The 18,177-nt window shown below is 37.2% G+C and overlaps 1 protein-coding gene across 3 annotated transcripts in view; it reads left to right on the plus strand.

The window, feature by feature from the left end:
- The window catches only part of SLC26A7 (solute carrier family 26 member 7), a 47,035-nt gene extending 29,198 nt beyond the window's left edge, over nucleotides 1-17,837 (plus strand). For all 3 annotated transcript variants that reach the window (XM_079796664.1, XM_079796663.1, XM_079796665.1), the window contains 10 exons: nucleotides 1,462-1,539; nucleotides 3,185-3,280; nucleotides 4,399-4,505; nucleotides 5,367-5,433; nucleotides 8,957-9,094; nucleotides 10,314-10,362; nucleotides 13,396-13,499; nucleotides 15,524-15,578; nucleotides 15,677-15,789; nucleotides 17,446-17,837. In XM_079796664.1, coding sequence (XP_079652790.1) covers nucleotides 1,462-1,539; nucleotides 3,185-3,280; nucleotides 4,399-4,505; nucleotides 5,367-5,433; nucleotides 8,957-9,094; nucleotides 10,314-10,362; nucleotides 13,396-13,499; nucleotides 15,524-15,578; nucleotides 15,677-15,789; nucleotides 17,446-17,481 — 843 coding nt within the window. In that variant the 3' untranslated portion in view covers nucleotides 17,482-17,837. The remainder of the gene's footprint in view (nucleotides 1-1,461; nucleotides 1,540-3,184; nucleotides 3,281-4,398; nucleotides 4,506-5,366; nucleotides 5,434-8,956; nucleotides 9,095-10,313; nucleotides 10,363-13,395; nucleotides 13,500-15,523; nucleotides 15,579-15,676; nucleotides 15,790-17,445) is intronic.
- Nucleotides 17,838-18,177: the final 340 nt, after the last annotated feature.

Below are 18,177 nucleotides of genomic sequence, written 5' to 3' on the forward strand. Positions count from 1 at the left end.
ATACACATATATATATGTATATATATATATGTATATATATATATATATATATATATATATATATATGTATATATATACATATAATGTCTGTAATGTAAAATCAGTGATTACTCCTAAATGATTAGTTTAGTGACAGTTTGTTATAACTTCTTTTATGGGCAATTTTTTATTACCTAATGACTTATTTCCCACAGAAAGATTTCTTTCCTCTTTATATCCTGGGGAATACTGGAGATAAGTTCTACCAAATAAGGAAGAAACTTGTGACTAGCTTCTTTTCTTAGTTTAATTATTTTGAGTTTCATCTCTAGAATTTTGCATACTAGTATATCAATAGTCTATTCTTCTATTCTTTTCTATTGCTAAGTAGTATTCTATTGTATGGATATACCACCAACTTATTTCAATTCACCAATTAGTGGACATTTCAGTTATTTACAGTTTTTGGTGTTTGTTAATAAATCTTTTATAAGGATTTACATATAGGTATTTGCATGAGCGTGCATTTTTATCTCGGTTAAGCAGTTCTGGGATATACGGTAAGTGTATGTGTAGCTTCATTAGAAACTGCCAAACTGTTTTCTCAGCAAAGTCTGAGAACGCCAGTTGTTCTGAATCCTCGCCAGCCCTTACTATTGCTTGACTACTTGATTATTTATATATTTATTTTTAGTGTTAGCCATTCTAATAGAACCTGATTCCCTGTGGTTTTTTCATAATGGTATTCTGGGCATCTCTGTGGTCCTGTGAGAGCCCTCTTTTCTGTTAGGTTGCCAGTTTGACCAAAAGTTTCTATTAAGTCAAGAACATTTGCTTGTGTGAAACCAGGTTCTACATTAGGTGGAGTATAGCTAAGAGTCAAGTTATGTGACTTTCCTTTTGTCAGTAGGTTGAATTGATTAGATGATACTAGTAACTTTTCAGGATTAATAAAATGCATCTGTTTCATTGCAGAGACTTCTACCGTAATCCTATATAACTGCTTCATACTGGAGCCCTTTCTAACAAAGGACTCCAAAGAAGAGGGTAAATGCCTCAGTGAAAATTTATCAGCAGCACAGAAAAACCTTCAGCTGCATGTTCAAGTATTACCCAGATAACTCCCTGGGGAGTAAGGAGGGGAGTTAAACCAAACAGGCTGAAGGACCTTTAATTGAAATGTTTTCACTATTAAACAAAAAAAGCCATTGTTGTAATGTGTACTAAAAGTCTTTTTTTTTCTCTCATAGAATTGCTTTTCTGTCATCACTGACTTAATTAGATTGCACCAGTTTGTCAGATGTCACATTCGGGTTCCTTCAGCTGCAAAATAGAGATAATAATCTATGTAATTTAATAATCATGTGCCAGCGTATTGTTTTTTCTAATCAAGATGAACTAAGAATTTCATTCCCCCCCTTATTACTTTGGAATTATTAGAAAGTTCAAGGTTTTCTTTTTTATCTGTCTTATATTTTACAGGTGGCTTGTCTCATATCTTGCATTTTCGTCCTGACAGTCATTTATGCCATAGGACCTTTGCTTTACTGGCTGCCAATGGTACAGTAGTGCTCTCCCATAATCTGCTTTTTAAGTTTACTTTTAATGAGAAGCATTGCATATTAAAATTTTTTAAATGACTGCCCTAGCTGGTTTTGCTCAGTGGATAGAGCATCGGCCTGCGGACTGAAGGGTCCCAGGTTCAATTCCAGTCAAGGGCACATGCCCGGGTTTCAGGCTTGATCCCCAGTAGGGGGCAAGCAGGAGGTAGCCGATCAGTGATTCTCTCTCATCATTGATGTTTCTATTTCTCCCTCTCCCTTCATCTCTGAAACCAATAAAAATATATTTTTAAATTTCTTAAATGACTTACTTCAACCTCGTTAATGATCCCCAGGTCATTCATGTGACATAAGTAATGGTGGAATGGAGGAGAGGTGGAAAAAGACCACATTGATGGGGGAGAAACAGGAGTTTTCTGATCATTAGACTCTTGTATAAAATGCCATTATGGAATTAGATTTATTCTGTGTTCATTTGGAGAATATAATTAGGCCATATTTGTTCTAAGAAATAGAATTTGGAAGAATTTTATCCTAACTTGTACTATTAGAAAATGTGTTTGGGGAAGAAACTAGGGTACAAAATACATCTCACCACCTTTGACACACCCTTACACAAAGTGACTCAGAGCCCGGCCGGCATTGCTCAGTGGTTGAGCGTGGACCTATGAACCAGGAGGCCATGGTTTGATTCCCAGTCAGAGCACATGCCCAGGTTGTGAGCTCGTTCCTCAGTGTGGGGCATGCAGAAGATAGCCAATCAGTGATTCTCTCTCATCATTGATGTCTCTATCTCTCTCTCCCCGTCTCTCCCTCTCTGAAATCAATAAATATATATCTGGAAACAAAACAAAGTGATTCAGAATCCTAGTCCCAGTGGTTCATCTTGCCTTTCAGAACCCTGAGGTACCAAAGTTATGCAAGTGAGACTCTGGTCTTTAGAGAACCAGAGACAGTGTCATCCTCCCTTGTTCTCATTCATATAGTGATATTATGTAATTTCCACCGGAGGATCTTTCAGGAATCAAGTTCACACTTCAACAGAGTTATATCTTTCAGTGAAACCAGATAAATTGATACTCAAGGAAATTATGAAGACATACATAGCTATCTGGGGAGCTCAGTTGGTTAGAGCATCATCCCAATATGCCAAGGTTTGCGGGTTTAATCCCCAGTTAGGTCATATACCAGAATCAATCAATCAATGCATAAATAAATGAAACAATAAATTGATGTTTCTCTCTCTCAAATCAATAAATAAAAAATTTAAGAAATACATGATGTAAATATTTAATTTTGCAACAAACAATTTTCAAACAAATGGTGGCGAATAATTATAAAGTTGAGGACAATCAGCATTATAACATTTACCCTTATCATTCATTACTTTTCTTTTTCCTTCTTTCTAATTTTTTAGAATGACATGTTTTACCCTGTTATTTTCTAGAATTGATATTATATTCTTGAGGTGCAATAATTGGTTAGTTCTAAACAAAATGAATGCTACATTAGTCTTCTAAATGATGATTGCTTTTTTTCTAATAAGTACTCTAACAAAGAAAGAAATGAAAATAGTTTGGTTCTTTTAAATTTTGATTAAAATATTTATATTGCCTTTTCATTAACCTATTTCTTATTTGTAGTGTGTTCTTGCAAGTATTATTGTCGTGGGACTGAAAGGAATGCTCATACAGTTTCGGGATTTAAAAAAATATTGGAATGTGGATAAAATCGATTGGGTTAGTAGATATTTAACCTACATTTTCATCTTTGACTTAAACACATGTAAAAAAATAAATTTTAATAGTTCCATTTGCAGAAAGTAGTTTTAGTCACTTGAGACTTGTACACTTTACAAACTACCAGTAATTTCTTTTAAAATCCCAATAAATGCATTAAAATGTGAAATGTCTTTATAAGAAATAGGCATGGGATCTTGTCAAATTTTGATTGATGTGTTGCTTGAGAACTTTTAAAGAAATGCTAACTAACTTGAGTGGATTGGGGATTCTTAATTTCTGTTATGGATTAATTTTGCCAGTGAGTTCATGAAGTACACACTAATAAAAATATGACAAGTTTAACATGTATGAGAAATCATTAATTGCCAAGTTATGTACACCACATTAATATAAGGTGAAAATCTTAATAGTGACCATATTCATTCTAAATACAAAAAGTCTCATGAATTGGGTTTTAAATGGGTTACGTTGAGAGGATCATTATTTTAATAGGATATTGCCAGGAAGGGATTAAATTATACTAAACAGTGGAAAAGTGTGGCTTCTACTAACATAAATGTTTAACATGCTTATTCAAGAGCCAAATTGGCCCTGATTGCTTTAGCTTTCACAATTTCACAAAAAGTGGCCCCTTGCAAATAAAATAATAACGATCATTGGAGTGGTTGATCTAAAAGTGGCTTTGATCATGATGTTAGATTCAGTCATTTTAACATTAGGGTTTGAGTCATGTGGAAAAATAAATTAGTTCTTTTTATAACAATCCTAGAAAGCAGAATATTGTTGGGAACGACCAAACAATATGGCATGCTTTTAAAGCACACACGTCAACCAATAATTTACAGATCTTAAATAAAGTGTGGGTTGGGGATTGAATTAAGTATTAGCAGTGTGTAGAAATAAAAGCACGTGCCTTTTACCCACTACTGCTCCTGAGAGTGTGATGGGGCCAGGATTTGTTTCTGTATTCCTGGGCTTCTGTTTATGACATCTTAAATAATATGTTCTTCCTGAGAGATGTGGTTACTGGAATATTGTAGAATAAAATGGTGAGGAATTTATCAATCCTGAGAATATCCAAGGACCTGCATCTTTTATCTTTGCTTCTCTTTCAGGGCATATGGGTCAGTACTTATGTCTTTACAATATGTTTTGCTGCCAATGTGGGACTACTGTTTGGTGTTGTTTGTACCATAGCTATGGTGATTGGTCGCTTCCCAAGGTAAGATCTTATTTAAACGTTCTGTTTATTATGACACAGCAGCATAGTATATGGTGTTACCAGTTACTTTTATTTCTGTGGACTATATAGTGCTACAATTCATGTTTTATTTTCTATTGGAGAATGGGAAACAAAAAGAAAAGCTTTTATCTACATATAGTATATAATAAAGTTGTTATTCCTGAGGATTTTAGAAAAACACACATTTACCAGTGTCTTATTAACAAACTAGAAGCCAGTTGCACGAAGTTTCGTGCAAAAGACCTTCCTTCACCTGGCTGCTGGCACCAGTTTTCCGCCAGCACCAGTTTTCCTCTGGCCACCCGCTGATCGGAGCGCCGTTTCCTCTGGCCTCCAGCGCGATCGGAGCGCCTCCTGGATCGGCCACCCTGAGTTCCTCCAGCGCCGCCGGTGGAGGAACTCTGGGTGGCCGATCACGCTGGTGGGAGGCACTCCAATCGGCAGGTGGCCAGAGGAAAACTGGTGCTGGCAGAAAACTGGTGCCGGCGGAAAACTGGTGCCGGCAGCCACACAATCAGCAACCCGGAGTTCCGCCACCTGCGCACTGGCCCCATGGGTCCTCCCGCAGCGCCGTTGGGGCTGGCAGGAGGAATGGGGGCAGGGACTCGTGAGTCAGCCCAATTGGCCACCCCAAGTCCCGCCCCCAGCCTCCCAACAGCCCAATCGTGGGCATAGCGGAGTGATGGTAATTTGCATATTACCATTTTATTAGGTATGATGAGATATAGGATCTAAACCATTTTAGGTATATTCCTATTGTTAAAACATCGTTTTTACTTCTTCATGGTTAGTGCAGTAATTAGAAAATGACATCTTGTTTTCCATCTGCCTTAATTCTAGAGCAAAGACACTGAATATAAAAAACATGAAAGAAATGGAATTTAAAGTGAAAACAGAAATGGATGGTGTAAGTTTAGTTTTTTTTCCTACTTTGTGCAATTATTAACAATTTTTGTGATTTGGATAGCTTTAAAATATCATTAAAACAGATAAATTATGTCATTTAACATTATAACTATTTTAATGAGTTTGAACTAGTGATTACTATATATATGACAGTCGACAAGCAGCAAATCAATAGGACATCTACAACAAAAAACTTATATTAGCATTCATATAAGACAATAGAACTACAGTCCACAGTAGAATCATAGTACAGATTAATTCAGGCATTTGGAAACCTCTTTTCCATTGCTCAGTTCCATAAAACAGTCAAACTAAACCAATAGGCCATTCCAAACTAAATGATGAAGGAAGAGAGGGAATAGGAAAGGAAATAAGGCGAAGTCAGATCTTGTTATAGTTTTTTGTTGTTGTTTTTCAACACACACACAATGAGATTGTATTATTAGTAGATAGTAATTTATTCTAATGATTATGGAATGCCAATAGAATTAGTTTCTTACACAGTGCACACTTAAAAAACAACAACTTATTTGTTTTGCCCTATCAGGCCAATTGTGTTTTTGTTCTGGGATTTTTATTCTGAGGGATGGCCAAAACAAGTTTAAAGTGAGGGGGAAAAATGTTGCCTTGAACTTTTTGCAAATTGGCCTCCCTTTGAACCTGTTTTGTAAATGTTTGGTTAACCTTCTTTATTTTTTACATTTTCTTGTTCCAGTACCTCATGGTTACCCTCAGAACAGAGAGAACTGGTCTTCCACCAGCAGGGCCACAGTCAGGGTATTTCTGAGTAGACTGGGATGAGAAGTAGCACCAGGAGTCCTTCTGGGACACCAGGGGAATGGCCTGTTTTCAATAACTCTGAAGAGATTTGCTTCTCAGAGAACTATTGGCGTTCAGAGCCTTTGAGAGTGCCCCAGTATCAACTCTCCCACCAATGCTGCCTTTCTTTTCTTTCCTATCTCTTTGTTGTTTTTTTCTTTTACATTTTACATAGGAATTTGTGAAGACTGACTCTTGGACCCCTAAGATTCTCTATGTATCTACCCCACACATACAGTTACATACATTAGCCTTGGCATTCTTAACTTTGAAACAGAATTGGAGTTTCAAACTTAAAATTCTTGAATAGAATTTTAAGTTTTTAACAAATATATATATATATATATATATATATATATATATATATATATATATATGTTTATTGATTGATTTTGGAGAGAGAGGGGAAGTGAGGAAGGGGAGAGAGAAGTAGTGAAAGGGAGAGGGAGGGGGAAGGGGAGGGGGAAAGGGAGTGGGAGAGGAACAGATTTGTTGTTCCACTTATTTATTTATTTATTTTATTTTTTTAAATTTTTTTATTGATTAAGTATTACATATGTGTCCTTATCCCCACCCCTCATTGCCCCCCACTCATGCCCTCGCCCCCCTGTTGTCTGTGTCCATTGGTTAGGTTTATATGCATGCATACAAGTCCTTTGGTTGATCTCTCCCCCTTACCTCCACCCTTCCTTACCTTCCCTCTGAGGTTTGACTGTCTGATCGATGCTTCTCTGTCTCTGGATCTGTTTTTGTTCATCAGTTTATGTTGTTCATTATATTCCATAAATGAGTGAGATCATGTGATATTTATCTTTCTCTGACTGGCTTATTTCGCTTGGCATAAGGGTCTCCATTCCATCCATGCTGTTGCAAATGGTAAGAATTCTTTCTTTTTTACAGCAGTGTAGTATTCCATTGTGTAGATGTACCACAGCTTCTTATCCATTCATCTGCTGATGGGCACTTAGGCTGTTTCCAAATCTTAGCTATGGTGAATTGTGCTGCTATGAACATAGGAATGCATACATCCTTTCTGATTGGTGTGTCTAGTTCCTTGGGATATATTCCTAGAAGTGGGATCACTGGGTCAAATGGGAGTTCCATTTTTAGTTTTTTGAGGAAATTCCATACTGTTCTCCACAGTGGCTGCACCAGTCTGCATTCCCACCAGCAATGCATGAGGGTTTCTTTTTCTCCGTTGTTGTTCCACTTAATTGTAGATTCATTGGTTGATTCTTGTATGTGCCCTGACCAGGACTGAACCTGTAACCTTGGTATATCAAGATGATGCTCTAACCAACTGAGCTACCAGGCCAGGATTAATCTAACAAAGTTAGCTTGGTGGCAGTTAGTCATTCCTTTCTTCCATTCATGTATTCTTCCATACTTTTTTTATATGAATCACTCATTCTCAATTTGGGAGAATTACTAGTAAATTCAACCACATTGAGAATTTATTTTCTGGTACAATTTGAATCTTTATTCTTTAACAAATACCTGTCTTTTAATAATGTTAACTTAAAACAATACATTAGTACAATCATGTGGTGTGATTAGTGGGTAGATCTAATCACACTATGTGGAGGTTGGTGATAACTAAATATGACAGACTCAAGAATTGTTTTATTTTTGGTTTGTAAGAAATTTACCCTTGATTTGAAGTTGGTTTGGTAACTTAAGGCTTTTTTTAAATTGAATTATTTGTAGCAAATCTCTTCACTTTCTAGAGTATAGTTAGTTGTACAGCTAAAGGAATTTTCTGAGATAATCTAGTTTAAATATTTACCCAATTATTAATATGAGGAAACTGAGAAAGGTTAAGTGAATTATCCAACTTCACATACTTAATATTTTCTCTTATTTGTCTTTCTCTGCGTGGATTCTTCACTATTTTCTGTGTCTCTTCTATGTAAATACTAAAGCAGGGAAGAGTAATGCTTTCTTTAATTAGTAAGGAGTTATCATTTCATAGAAAATACCATCCTCTCAATTCCTAGGTCTGACCCCTGTCCCAAAGATCATGGAGAAGACAGTTTTAGTTGCATACCCATCAGTTGCTGCCAGGGAGACCTGGGCAAATGGCCACAGTAGATACTTTTCATATTGACACTTTCCCTTCTCTTTTTCTGTGTGCCTTACCCACACCCTGGCAATACAGGGCCTAGATTTCTGATGTAACCTCTAGATTTCCTTCTCTCAATTAGGACTATCAGGCACTTGCAGGGTAATATGCCAGCCAAAGGAAAGCTATGCTGTTATGAGGTAAATGACTGCCAGTTTGAGCCTTTAGGACCTGTTTTTGTTTTTAAAATACTCATGGTTAAGTAAATGAAGTTTTGATTTTTAGATTGAGTATGGAAGATCCTTTTTTTGGAAGGATAAATCTTCCTGGTACTCTTTGAATATTCTAGGCTGTTGCATCCCCCAAACCCAGTAGGTAAGGATAAGAGTCATTTTCTAAAACGCTTCAGACTCATCTCATGGTTATTCATGTTTCTTGGTAAAGAGAATGCACATATTCTCCCTAAGGAACATGATAGTCTATGAAGTTCTCCAAATACATTTTAATAATGAAAATGTTAGCTAAAGGATTGCTTCTGTGGCTGAGTGATATTTGGCCATGTAAGACTGAGATTCATTGGATAGAGTTATCCTTTTTTATAGTATTCAGCACTCTGAATCCAATCCATTTCTTCTCCAAAAAGGAAACCCAGCAGCAGGTGAAAATTATCTCAATAAACAACCCACTTGTTTTTCTGAATGCAAAGAAGTTTCATGCTGATCTAATGAATATAATCCAAAAAGAACATGCCAGCAACCAGCCACTTGATGATACCAGCAAGGTAGGATCAACTGTTTCATGATGATAATGTCATGATAACCTTACATCACCATACTAAAAAATGTATCACATCAATATAATACATTATAAAAGTGTACAGAGACCTCTACCTCAGCAAAACATTCTATTGTATTATGATTTTTATTTGGTTCTTACAGTTAGCTCTTGGGTAATCTCTCATTTGTTATTTGGTGATTTGTTTACTCATTCATTTATTAACTTATATATACTTTCCTTCAGAATAGTATATCTAATGGACATGTGTATTAGGTACTATAATCTTGAGAAGAATCAATAAAATCACTTAAATTAGTATAGTTTCTATGTACCGTACACCACACAGAGTCCTCTATCTTTCATTAGTGTGGCGTATTTGTTGCAATCAAGCAACCGATATGGGTACATTATTATTATTAAAGTCCATGCTTTATTCAGGTTTTATTAGTTTTACCTATGTACTTTTTTTCTGTTCTAGGACCCTTTAATACAGTTCCTCATGTTGTAGTTGAGAACCACTGCTCTAGGGCCAAAGAACCGCTGCCGTAGAGCCTAAAACACAGATATTTACATTACGATTCATTAACAGTAGCAAAATTACAGTTATGAAGTAGCAACGAAAATAATTTTATGGTTGGGGGTCACCACAACATGAGGAACTGTATTAAGGGGTTGCGGCATTAGAAAGGTTGAGAACCACTGCTTTAGGGCATCACTTATAATCAGTGTTAAGTTTAATTATAAAATAGAGTCATTTTCTTTCTTTAGAATTTTCATAAATCAGGAATGTTTCTCAGACATTTCCATGGATCTTCTGATGAACATTTAACTTTTGTATAATATGAAATATATGGTTAATGACTCTCTCTCAAAGAATGATGTGTCAATAAGGTTACTTCTGATTGGATATGCTACATGAAAACACATGAAAATATTTAATTCCCAGTCAAAAATAAAAATAAACTTAGTCTTGCATAAAATATTGTAAACAAGACAGTCTGAGTTGATAACATAAATTATCTACGGGACAAACTTATACTTAGAGCTAATTATCATTTTATTATTTCAGTTTGTTGTATTTACCATTCTGAAATAAATAGACTATGGAAAATACATATTGAAGACTAGTGTTTTGTTATGGAGAAAAGAATGATGTACTTTTTTTTAGGGACAGAAATAAATTTTTGAAATGTCCTTATTCTTTATATTTGTTTCCATTTCAGTGTGAACAAAACTCATTGCTCAATTCTCTGTCCAATGGCAATTGCATTGGTGAGTCAGTTTTTTTTAAATAAAGTGCTCTGACTTGAATATAGACCATAGAATGATATCTTCTTCCCCTTCTCTCTCTCTGCCTCCCTCCTCTGTCCTACTCCTTTTTCACTCCTCCCCATCTTCCTTTCCCTCCATTCTGTATCTCCTCTTCCTCCTTCCTCCCACTTTCTCCTTCTGTTCTTCTCCGCCTTCCCTGCTCGGTCTTTCTCTAACAACTTTTCTACATAAATTTTCAGACTATGAATTTTAGGTTGTAGCTTATTTTGAAATACGTACTGTGTTGTAAAAGGCTCATCTTTTGTTAAGAATAAAACTATATAAGTAGATGGATAAAAAGAACTTGACTAAATTTGGTAACAAATTGTGTCATCATGTCATTTAAAGAACCGTTGCTAAAGATGTCAGTAGAGTAAGTCATTTATATAATCAAGGCCATTTGTTTTTTAAAATTACTGATTATTTTCTTAAATGTATCCACTTTAAGCAGTAATGTGCTGGTAGATCTTTAAGAACTCTTGGGGCAGAGGATACAGTGTGGGGTGCTGGAGAAGAACTGATGTGTAGCATTTGCCAATACCCGGTATATAAATAACTCTACTATGGCTAATTTCAAGTTACCAACATGCTATTATTAAACATGTAGCTGAGGAAATATGGACATAATTGACATATTAAAAAGATGTCAGAACAGCTGCTATGCGTTGACTTCAAATCTCTGCTGCCTTTAAGTACATCCTATACATTTTATTTCTAAAACAGATGTGTTGAAAAGTATGTGCATAGGAACCCTTCAAATACTGAACTCCATGGAAAATTGCAAATATGATTAGTCTTACTAAAACTATTTTTATATCTAACTTGGTAAGAAAATATCTATTACATATATTATATATATACATATATATCATATGAATATTAAACTTTTCTAAGAATGCTTAACTACTATTTAATTTGTGGATATTTTTATGCTCTGAAAATTCAGTAAAATTTTTCCAAATTAAATAAAAAATATACTTATGAATCATAAAAATATGCGAGGAAATACATGTCCCAGATTAAGTAATGTGCAACTTATTTAATATTGATCAAGTAATTATTTTACTATAACTCTAAACAAAGTGGAATATAGTATCTATAAACTAATTAATGTAGCATCGACGTGTGTGTGTGTGTATGTTTGTGTGTGTGTGTGTGTGTGTGTGTGATGAGACTAGGAGATAAAATGGATAAATACAAATGTTTATCTTTGTTTGGGATATGTATTTTTCTTTTTTCCTGTGATCTGGATTCCCTGTTATCTCTGATAATGAGGAGGGACAGGTTATATTTGAGAATATAAATAAGAGCTCTTGCATAATGGAAGTAGGTCCTCTGTTTAATTCGGCAAATAGTGCATGATAGTGATTGCTGGTGAGCTGTCAGTAGATCAACTATATTGCGGTTACTTCCCATTTTGTTTAAGGTTCTAATTTGCCATTTATTTATTTTTTTTAATATATTTTTATTGATTTCATTGAGGAAGGGAGAAGCATGGCATGAAGAAGTGCTCAATAAATGTTGGTTGAATGAGTGCAGGAGGAGTTTTACATCTCAAACTGTCATCAGTGTTCAATTAAAGCTGTCTGTATGATTGGAATGCTTAAATTCTCCATATCATTTCTACCTTTTGAAAGGGTATATATCCTTCAAGACTACTTTTGCATGCAGTCTTCTTAATTACTCCAAAGAGACTTCTCCTTTCTTATAAATTCCCATCCTTTTTTTTTTTTCATTTTAAATCATGTTACTTATCTTTGCCACTCATGGATAAACTCCTAGAAGAAATAGAACCTTCCTCACATTTGTACCATTCATTACATTAAAAAAATTTTTTGAACATAGTATATGCTGTTATTTTTCAATTCGTAACTATTAATGTAGATCTAAAGGTGAAACTTGGAAACAAATCCTATGCCTGAATATCAATTTTCAATGTATTAAAACCACTTCGTAGCACTTATCCTTTTCCTATCAGTTACTATTATACACAAGCGTTCAGAATTTATTTTATATTTTCTGCTTGCCTGTATTTGCCTCTAAGCAGTAGTTTTTAAAAATACACAATTTCCCTAATACTTCCTTTCAATGCTAATTGAGATTCTACCATATTCCCACTTTGCTGTAGCTACCTACCATCAGGAGAAAAACCATGGGTATTGTAAGTGGCAAGTGATTCCAATTAAGAATTCATTTTTAAGAGAACTTCATAATAATTAGTCCATTGGAACATACTTGATCGACTTTGTCCTCTGACGGTGAGAAAATCTTAGCCTACTAGATCTGCTTGGAGAGCCTCGTCACTCCTTAGAGAGACCCGGATGGGGCCTGTCATTGTTTTGGAAGTTTGTCATTTCCCATCAGTGAAGAAACGTCACGAACTCCTATGTAAAAGTTTTTATTTTTCCCAGCAGGTGCTTTCAGAGGCAGATTTCCCATGAACCCAATGAAACTTAATGCTCAGGGCCCCTCCTTCAGGTCCTTCCCCAGGCCAACAGACAAGCTTCCGCAATGAATATTTTCCTTAAAAGTCTGTCTCCAAAACTGTGTAAGCTCCAGGCACAACCACACATCAGGGCTCTCGCTCGGGCCATCCCCACGAAGGAAACTGTGAGGTTGTGGAAAGGCGTGCGATGCAGAGTGGCTGAAGGCTTCGGTTCTAGTCCATTGGCACGAACTTGCCAGATCTTTTATCAGAAAGATGGCCTACACTGCTGAGCTTCCGTCCCTCCATCTGTGCAATGTCACTGGTAGTGAAGCTCTCCCCCCTCTTCTTCTCTGAGTTATACAGTCATTACCGGAAATAACCTCAGAATAACAAAAAGGCAAAGATTCTGGAAATAATGAGCAATCAATTGAAAATATAAAGATTAAACAGTGTTTGGAATTAGTCTCATGAAACACGAGGCCGCTGTCAGGGTGCCACTTTTCGACAGCATCAGCGGCAGAAATCTCGAAGAGTGGTCCTAATGTGAGTCTGTGTTCCTCCCACAGAAGAAGCAGCACAGCCCTGCCCGGAGGAGAGGACGAGCTCCCTAATCCTGGACTGCAGCGGGCTGGCCTTTTTTGACTCTTCGGGCGTCTCCATGCTGGTTGAGGTATTGACACAGGGGGTGTGTGGACTGGTCCCTTCTCTTCCCTTCAGCAGCAGGGTTTCCACCACCGGCTCTCAGCGCTGGGGTCTTGGCTCTGCTTGTTTCCATTCTCACCTCGCCCACTCTCTCCAGAGGACATAGACCTTGGGGCAATAGTTACTTCTTAAAATGGAAAGGATATCATTGCAACTGACATATGTCTTCATTGCAGCCATCCTGAAAGAAGGTCACGGTAAAGGGCCACAGAGTCTCTTCAGCGTGAATTTCTTCATTTATTTATTTATTTACTTTAATTCTTTATTGATTAAGGTATTACATGTGTCCTTATCCCCCCATAGCCCCTCAACCCCCGCTCATGCCCTCACCCCCCTAGTGTCTGTGTCCATTGGTTAGGCTTATAAGCATGCATGCATACAAGTCCTTTGGTTGATCTCTCCCCCTTCCCCCAACCCTCCCCTGCCTTCCCTCTGAGGTTTGACGGTCTGATCGATGCTTCTCTGTTTCTGGATCTGTTTTTGTTCATCAGTTTATGTTGTTCATTATATTCCACAAATGAGTGAGATCGTGTGATATTTATCTTTCTCTGACTGGCTTATTTCGCTTAGCATAATGCTCTCCAGGTTCATCCATCCTCTTCTGTTTTTTAATAACATTTCCTGGATTGCTTTCTTAGCTGCTTTAGCATAAGAAACATTCTCGTAGGAGTTAGGGGTTGAAGGAAATGGAATGACTTCTCTTTATTTTTATACTTAGGGCGCTGGAGAAGTCAACAAACTGCAGATTATGTCTATCAGCATCCACAAACCACCCATGGCACTGTGTTTGTGCTTTCCTGAGCTTCAGAAAAAGTCAAACACTGTCAGGTCACCTTGACTTAATCATTTTACCTTCTAAAAGCAGCAACCATGTATTCCATGGCCAAGTCTCAGTTCATGTGTTCATGATTTGTTTCATTGTTTGCTTGTGTGTTCATGCTCAGAGCAATACATCTCCTAGTCTGCAGTTCTCCTAACATAGACCTGGCTGCTGCTACAGGAATACAAAGGACATTTTTTAAAATTTATTTTATTGCTTTTTTACAGAGAGGAAGGGAGAATGAGAGGGATAGAGAGTTAGAAACATCGATGAGAGAGAAACATCGATTCAGCTGCCTCCTGCACACTCCCCACTGCGGATGTGCCCGCAACCAAGGTACATGCCCTTGACTGGAATCGAACCTGGGACCTTTCAGTCCTCAGGTCGACGCTCTACCCACTGGGCCAAACCGGTTAGGGTTACAAGAGACATTTTTGGATGTATCATGCATAATCTTAGAATTGCTGCTTTCTATTTTATATGTATGATACGTCACTATTATGTAACAAAATCCATCCTACAGTTGCTAAAACTTCTAGATTTGCTTGCACTGCTGGGCTGTTTTTGGTCTGGGTGAATTTAAGGTCAGGACCTTCAATACCTGTTCCTATTTGAGCATTTCTTGGACTTAAATGAAGCAAGACCTTACAGTGTGGCAAGCACATCATTAAGGATCTCTTAACTTGATGGATCCTGAAAATGGAAGTAGGGCAATCAACCTTGGTTTCAAGTATAGTGAGGTTCTCAACCTACTATTTCAGGGGTGGGATTTTGAGAGTCCATGACTATGCACAACTTGTACAAATATTAAAGTCAGCTGTTCTCATCACTTATGAATAGGTCCTTACCTTCCAATAAAAGAAGGTTGAGAATAACTTTATATAATTCTTATAGGGAAGAAAAGGTAATTTTAAAAAATATTTCACTAAATGAAGTGGAAAATGTCAGCAGCCAAATTTATTTGCATAAAAGGTAAAATGCCCTGATGCATTCCTCTTTGCTAAGACAGGCTCTTGCAGAAGCTTGCCAGGGTATGCCCGACTGTGCAGCAATACCGCCCTCTGGTGGTCTGATATCACAAAGATGGCTTCTTTTTGCTGGAAATGGCCCTTGTTGTCCCTTCTTGCTGGCTGTCCTGCATTAATTGCCGTATCCTATTTTAATTCTTCCAGGCTTACAGGGACTGTAAGAATAGGAGTGTGGATGTGTCATTAGCCCATTGCACAGGTGAGAAGGGGAAAGTCCTTGGCTAACATGAATCCTCGAACAATTGAACATGATCCCTGCTGCTGCGTATACCTTCCATCACTTGTGCTTTCTTGTAGCTTCCTTGGTGAAAGCCGTGAAGTACTTTGGAAACCTAGACTCAGAGAAGCCAATTTTTTTTAAGTCAGTATCTGCTGCAATAAGTGACATCCGTTCGAATAAAGTGAGACAAGTAAGTTGGCCTGCTACAGTTATAAGAAAAATTAGAGTGTAAAATCAAGGGCTTTGTATTTCTAAATATTAGCTTATTATTCCACTGGCATCTAAAACTCCATTAAAAGTAAAGAAATGTCCCCATTCCTTTTCTGGACCAGGTATGAACATTATTTAATAAGTTGGATTTTCTAACAGTATCATGGCATAGAGGATTTGGTGATCACCATTCAGTACAGACTGCTGGCTTGCAAAATAAATGCTTCTTTCTTGCAGGATCCACTATTCTGGGAATTTGAATCTACCTCTGTCAAATACAAAAACTCTAAAGATAGCATTATAGCTTTTTTTCCTGCTCTGATGCCCTTGACTCTCTACAAATATTGCCATCTTTGGAAATAGTATCTAGAAAGCCCAGCATTCACACTGAATTATCCAAATACTGGGCTTTATGATTAGTCTTAGGACTGTTCCTAGAGCTCTGATTTCCTGTAATTTTTCCTTGATTTTAAATCATGTTGCCTTTTCTCATCCCTAGATTAGAATTTGGTGCCTCCCAGAGTCATTCTTGTTATATTCTATCAGAGCTGTATGTATTTACAAAATAATAACATGACTACTACTATTATTATTTCAACTAGAGGCCTGTTGCACGAAGATTTGTGCAAGAATAGGCCTTCTTTCCCCTGGCTTTCCTTCGGCCACCTGGGAGCCTGCAAGTCCTCGCTCCCAGCGGAGCACCACTCCTGTAGCTCCCTCCGCCCCCCCGCCCTCCCTCTCATAGCAGGTGTCCCGCCCCACCCGGTCGCTCCACGCCTGCATATGCAAATTAACCCAACATCTTTGTTGGGTTAATTTGCATATCCACCCCTGATTGGCTGGTGGGCATCGTGGATGTACAGTCAATTTGCATATTTCTCTTTTATTAGTGTAGATGACATCCTGACAGTCATTGATCCAGTAATATGCTAAGAAGTTCACCCATATGAATTCACTAAATTTGCTATGAACTTATGAGGAAGATACTATTATTTAACCTTTATTTTTTTATTTTTATTTTTTTTAGAAATGAGGAAACTGGGCAGGTGGGGGTGAAGGGATAAATCAAAAAAGGAAAATAAAGATAAAAACTCATGGATAGGAACAATAGTAACAGTGTGGTGATTGCTGGGGGGAAGGAGGTGGGGTGGTGGAGTAGGGTTTAGGGGCCAATAAATGGTGATGGATGGAGACTTGGGGTGGTGAGCACACAATACAGTGTACAGATGTTGTGCAGTGGAACTGTGCACCTGAAACCTGTATAATTTTGTTAACCAGTGTCACCCCAATAAATTCAATAAAAAGGGAAAACAAAACAAAACAGAAATGCTCCATCTGGGAGATGTGGTAAGAAAGAATAAAATTGTTTTATCATGATGTCCTCCCAAAAGAAATAAAGAAATAACTTTTTTTTTTTAATGAGGAAACTGAGGCCCAGGGAATTCTACCATTTGTAAGTGATGGAGCCAGTTTCAAAGTCAGCACTCCGGTCCTGGCCTTGGAGCTTTAAACTGCTAACTCCAATGCCTCAGAGGCTTTTCTTGGCTTGGCTGGGCAGCTTGCTTCCATTCCTACTGGTTTGTGTTTTTTTTAACTGGTCAGCAGCATGTGCTTACTGCTTCCTTTTCAATTTCAGAATCTGAGCAAACTCAGTGAGCAGAGTGAAGTCTGAAGCCCCGTTTGCTGCAGCACAGCTGTTGCTCTAGCAACTGCCCTGCGGAGAACACACGCTAGCGTTTTGCACAACCTGTTTCGTGGTTCGGATTCTATAGAGGACCTCTGCTACGATCTGTACAATGTGACTTGTTAACTACATAGTCCCCGGTCAAGATTTGCTAACACTTTTTTTTCTAATTTTTGTTAGTAAGCAAATTCACTGAGTAGGTTATTTTATAGTTATTTTATAAAATGGGTATGCATTTAGTTTTGGTATACTGAAAGGTAAACATGAATGTATTTCCTTTTTCCTGGTATTTTGTGTTATTTTATTTCTCTTTTGTTGTCAGTTAATTTGTAAAACTGAGAAACACCTTGTCATCAGAGACTTAGAACATTTGCAAATGTTTGTAAAAATTCAGGATCTTCTGTAAGTAATATACAAAAACAACGTATAGCAAATTGCCATTTTTCCCTTACAAAACCACACACAATTAAATATCTATTTTATGTGATGTGATATGCAATTCACAGAAAGTAAGTCAAACAAAATCAAATGACACACTAGCAACCATTGTTCTCCATACCTTTGCATGCACGGCGGTCTTCAAGAATATTGTCAAGATGATTGGTACCCCAATGGGACCAAGTTCTTCACGTGAATCTCTTTTGCTGTGAATATTGGAAATGATTAGGAGATCGTAAGACCTGA

This window comes from Cnephaeus nilssonii, assembly GCF_951640355.1.
Source record: "Cnephaeus nilssonii genome assembly, chromosome: 18".
Lineage (NCBI taxonomy): Eukaryota > Metazoa > Chordata > Mammalia > Chiroptera > Vespertilionidae > Cnephaeus > Cnephaeus nilssonii.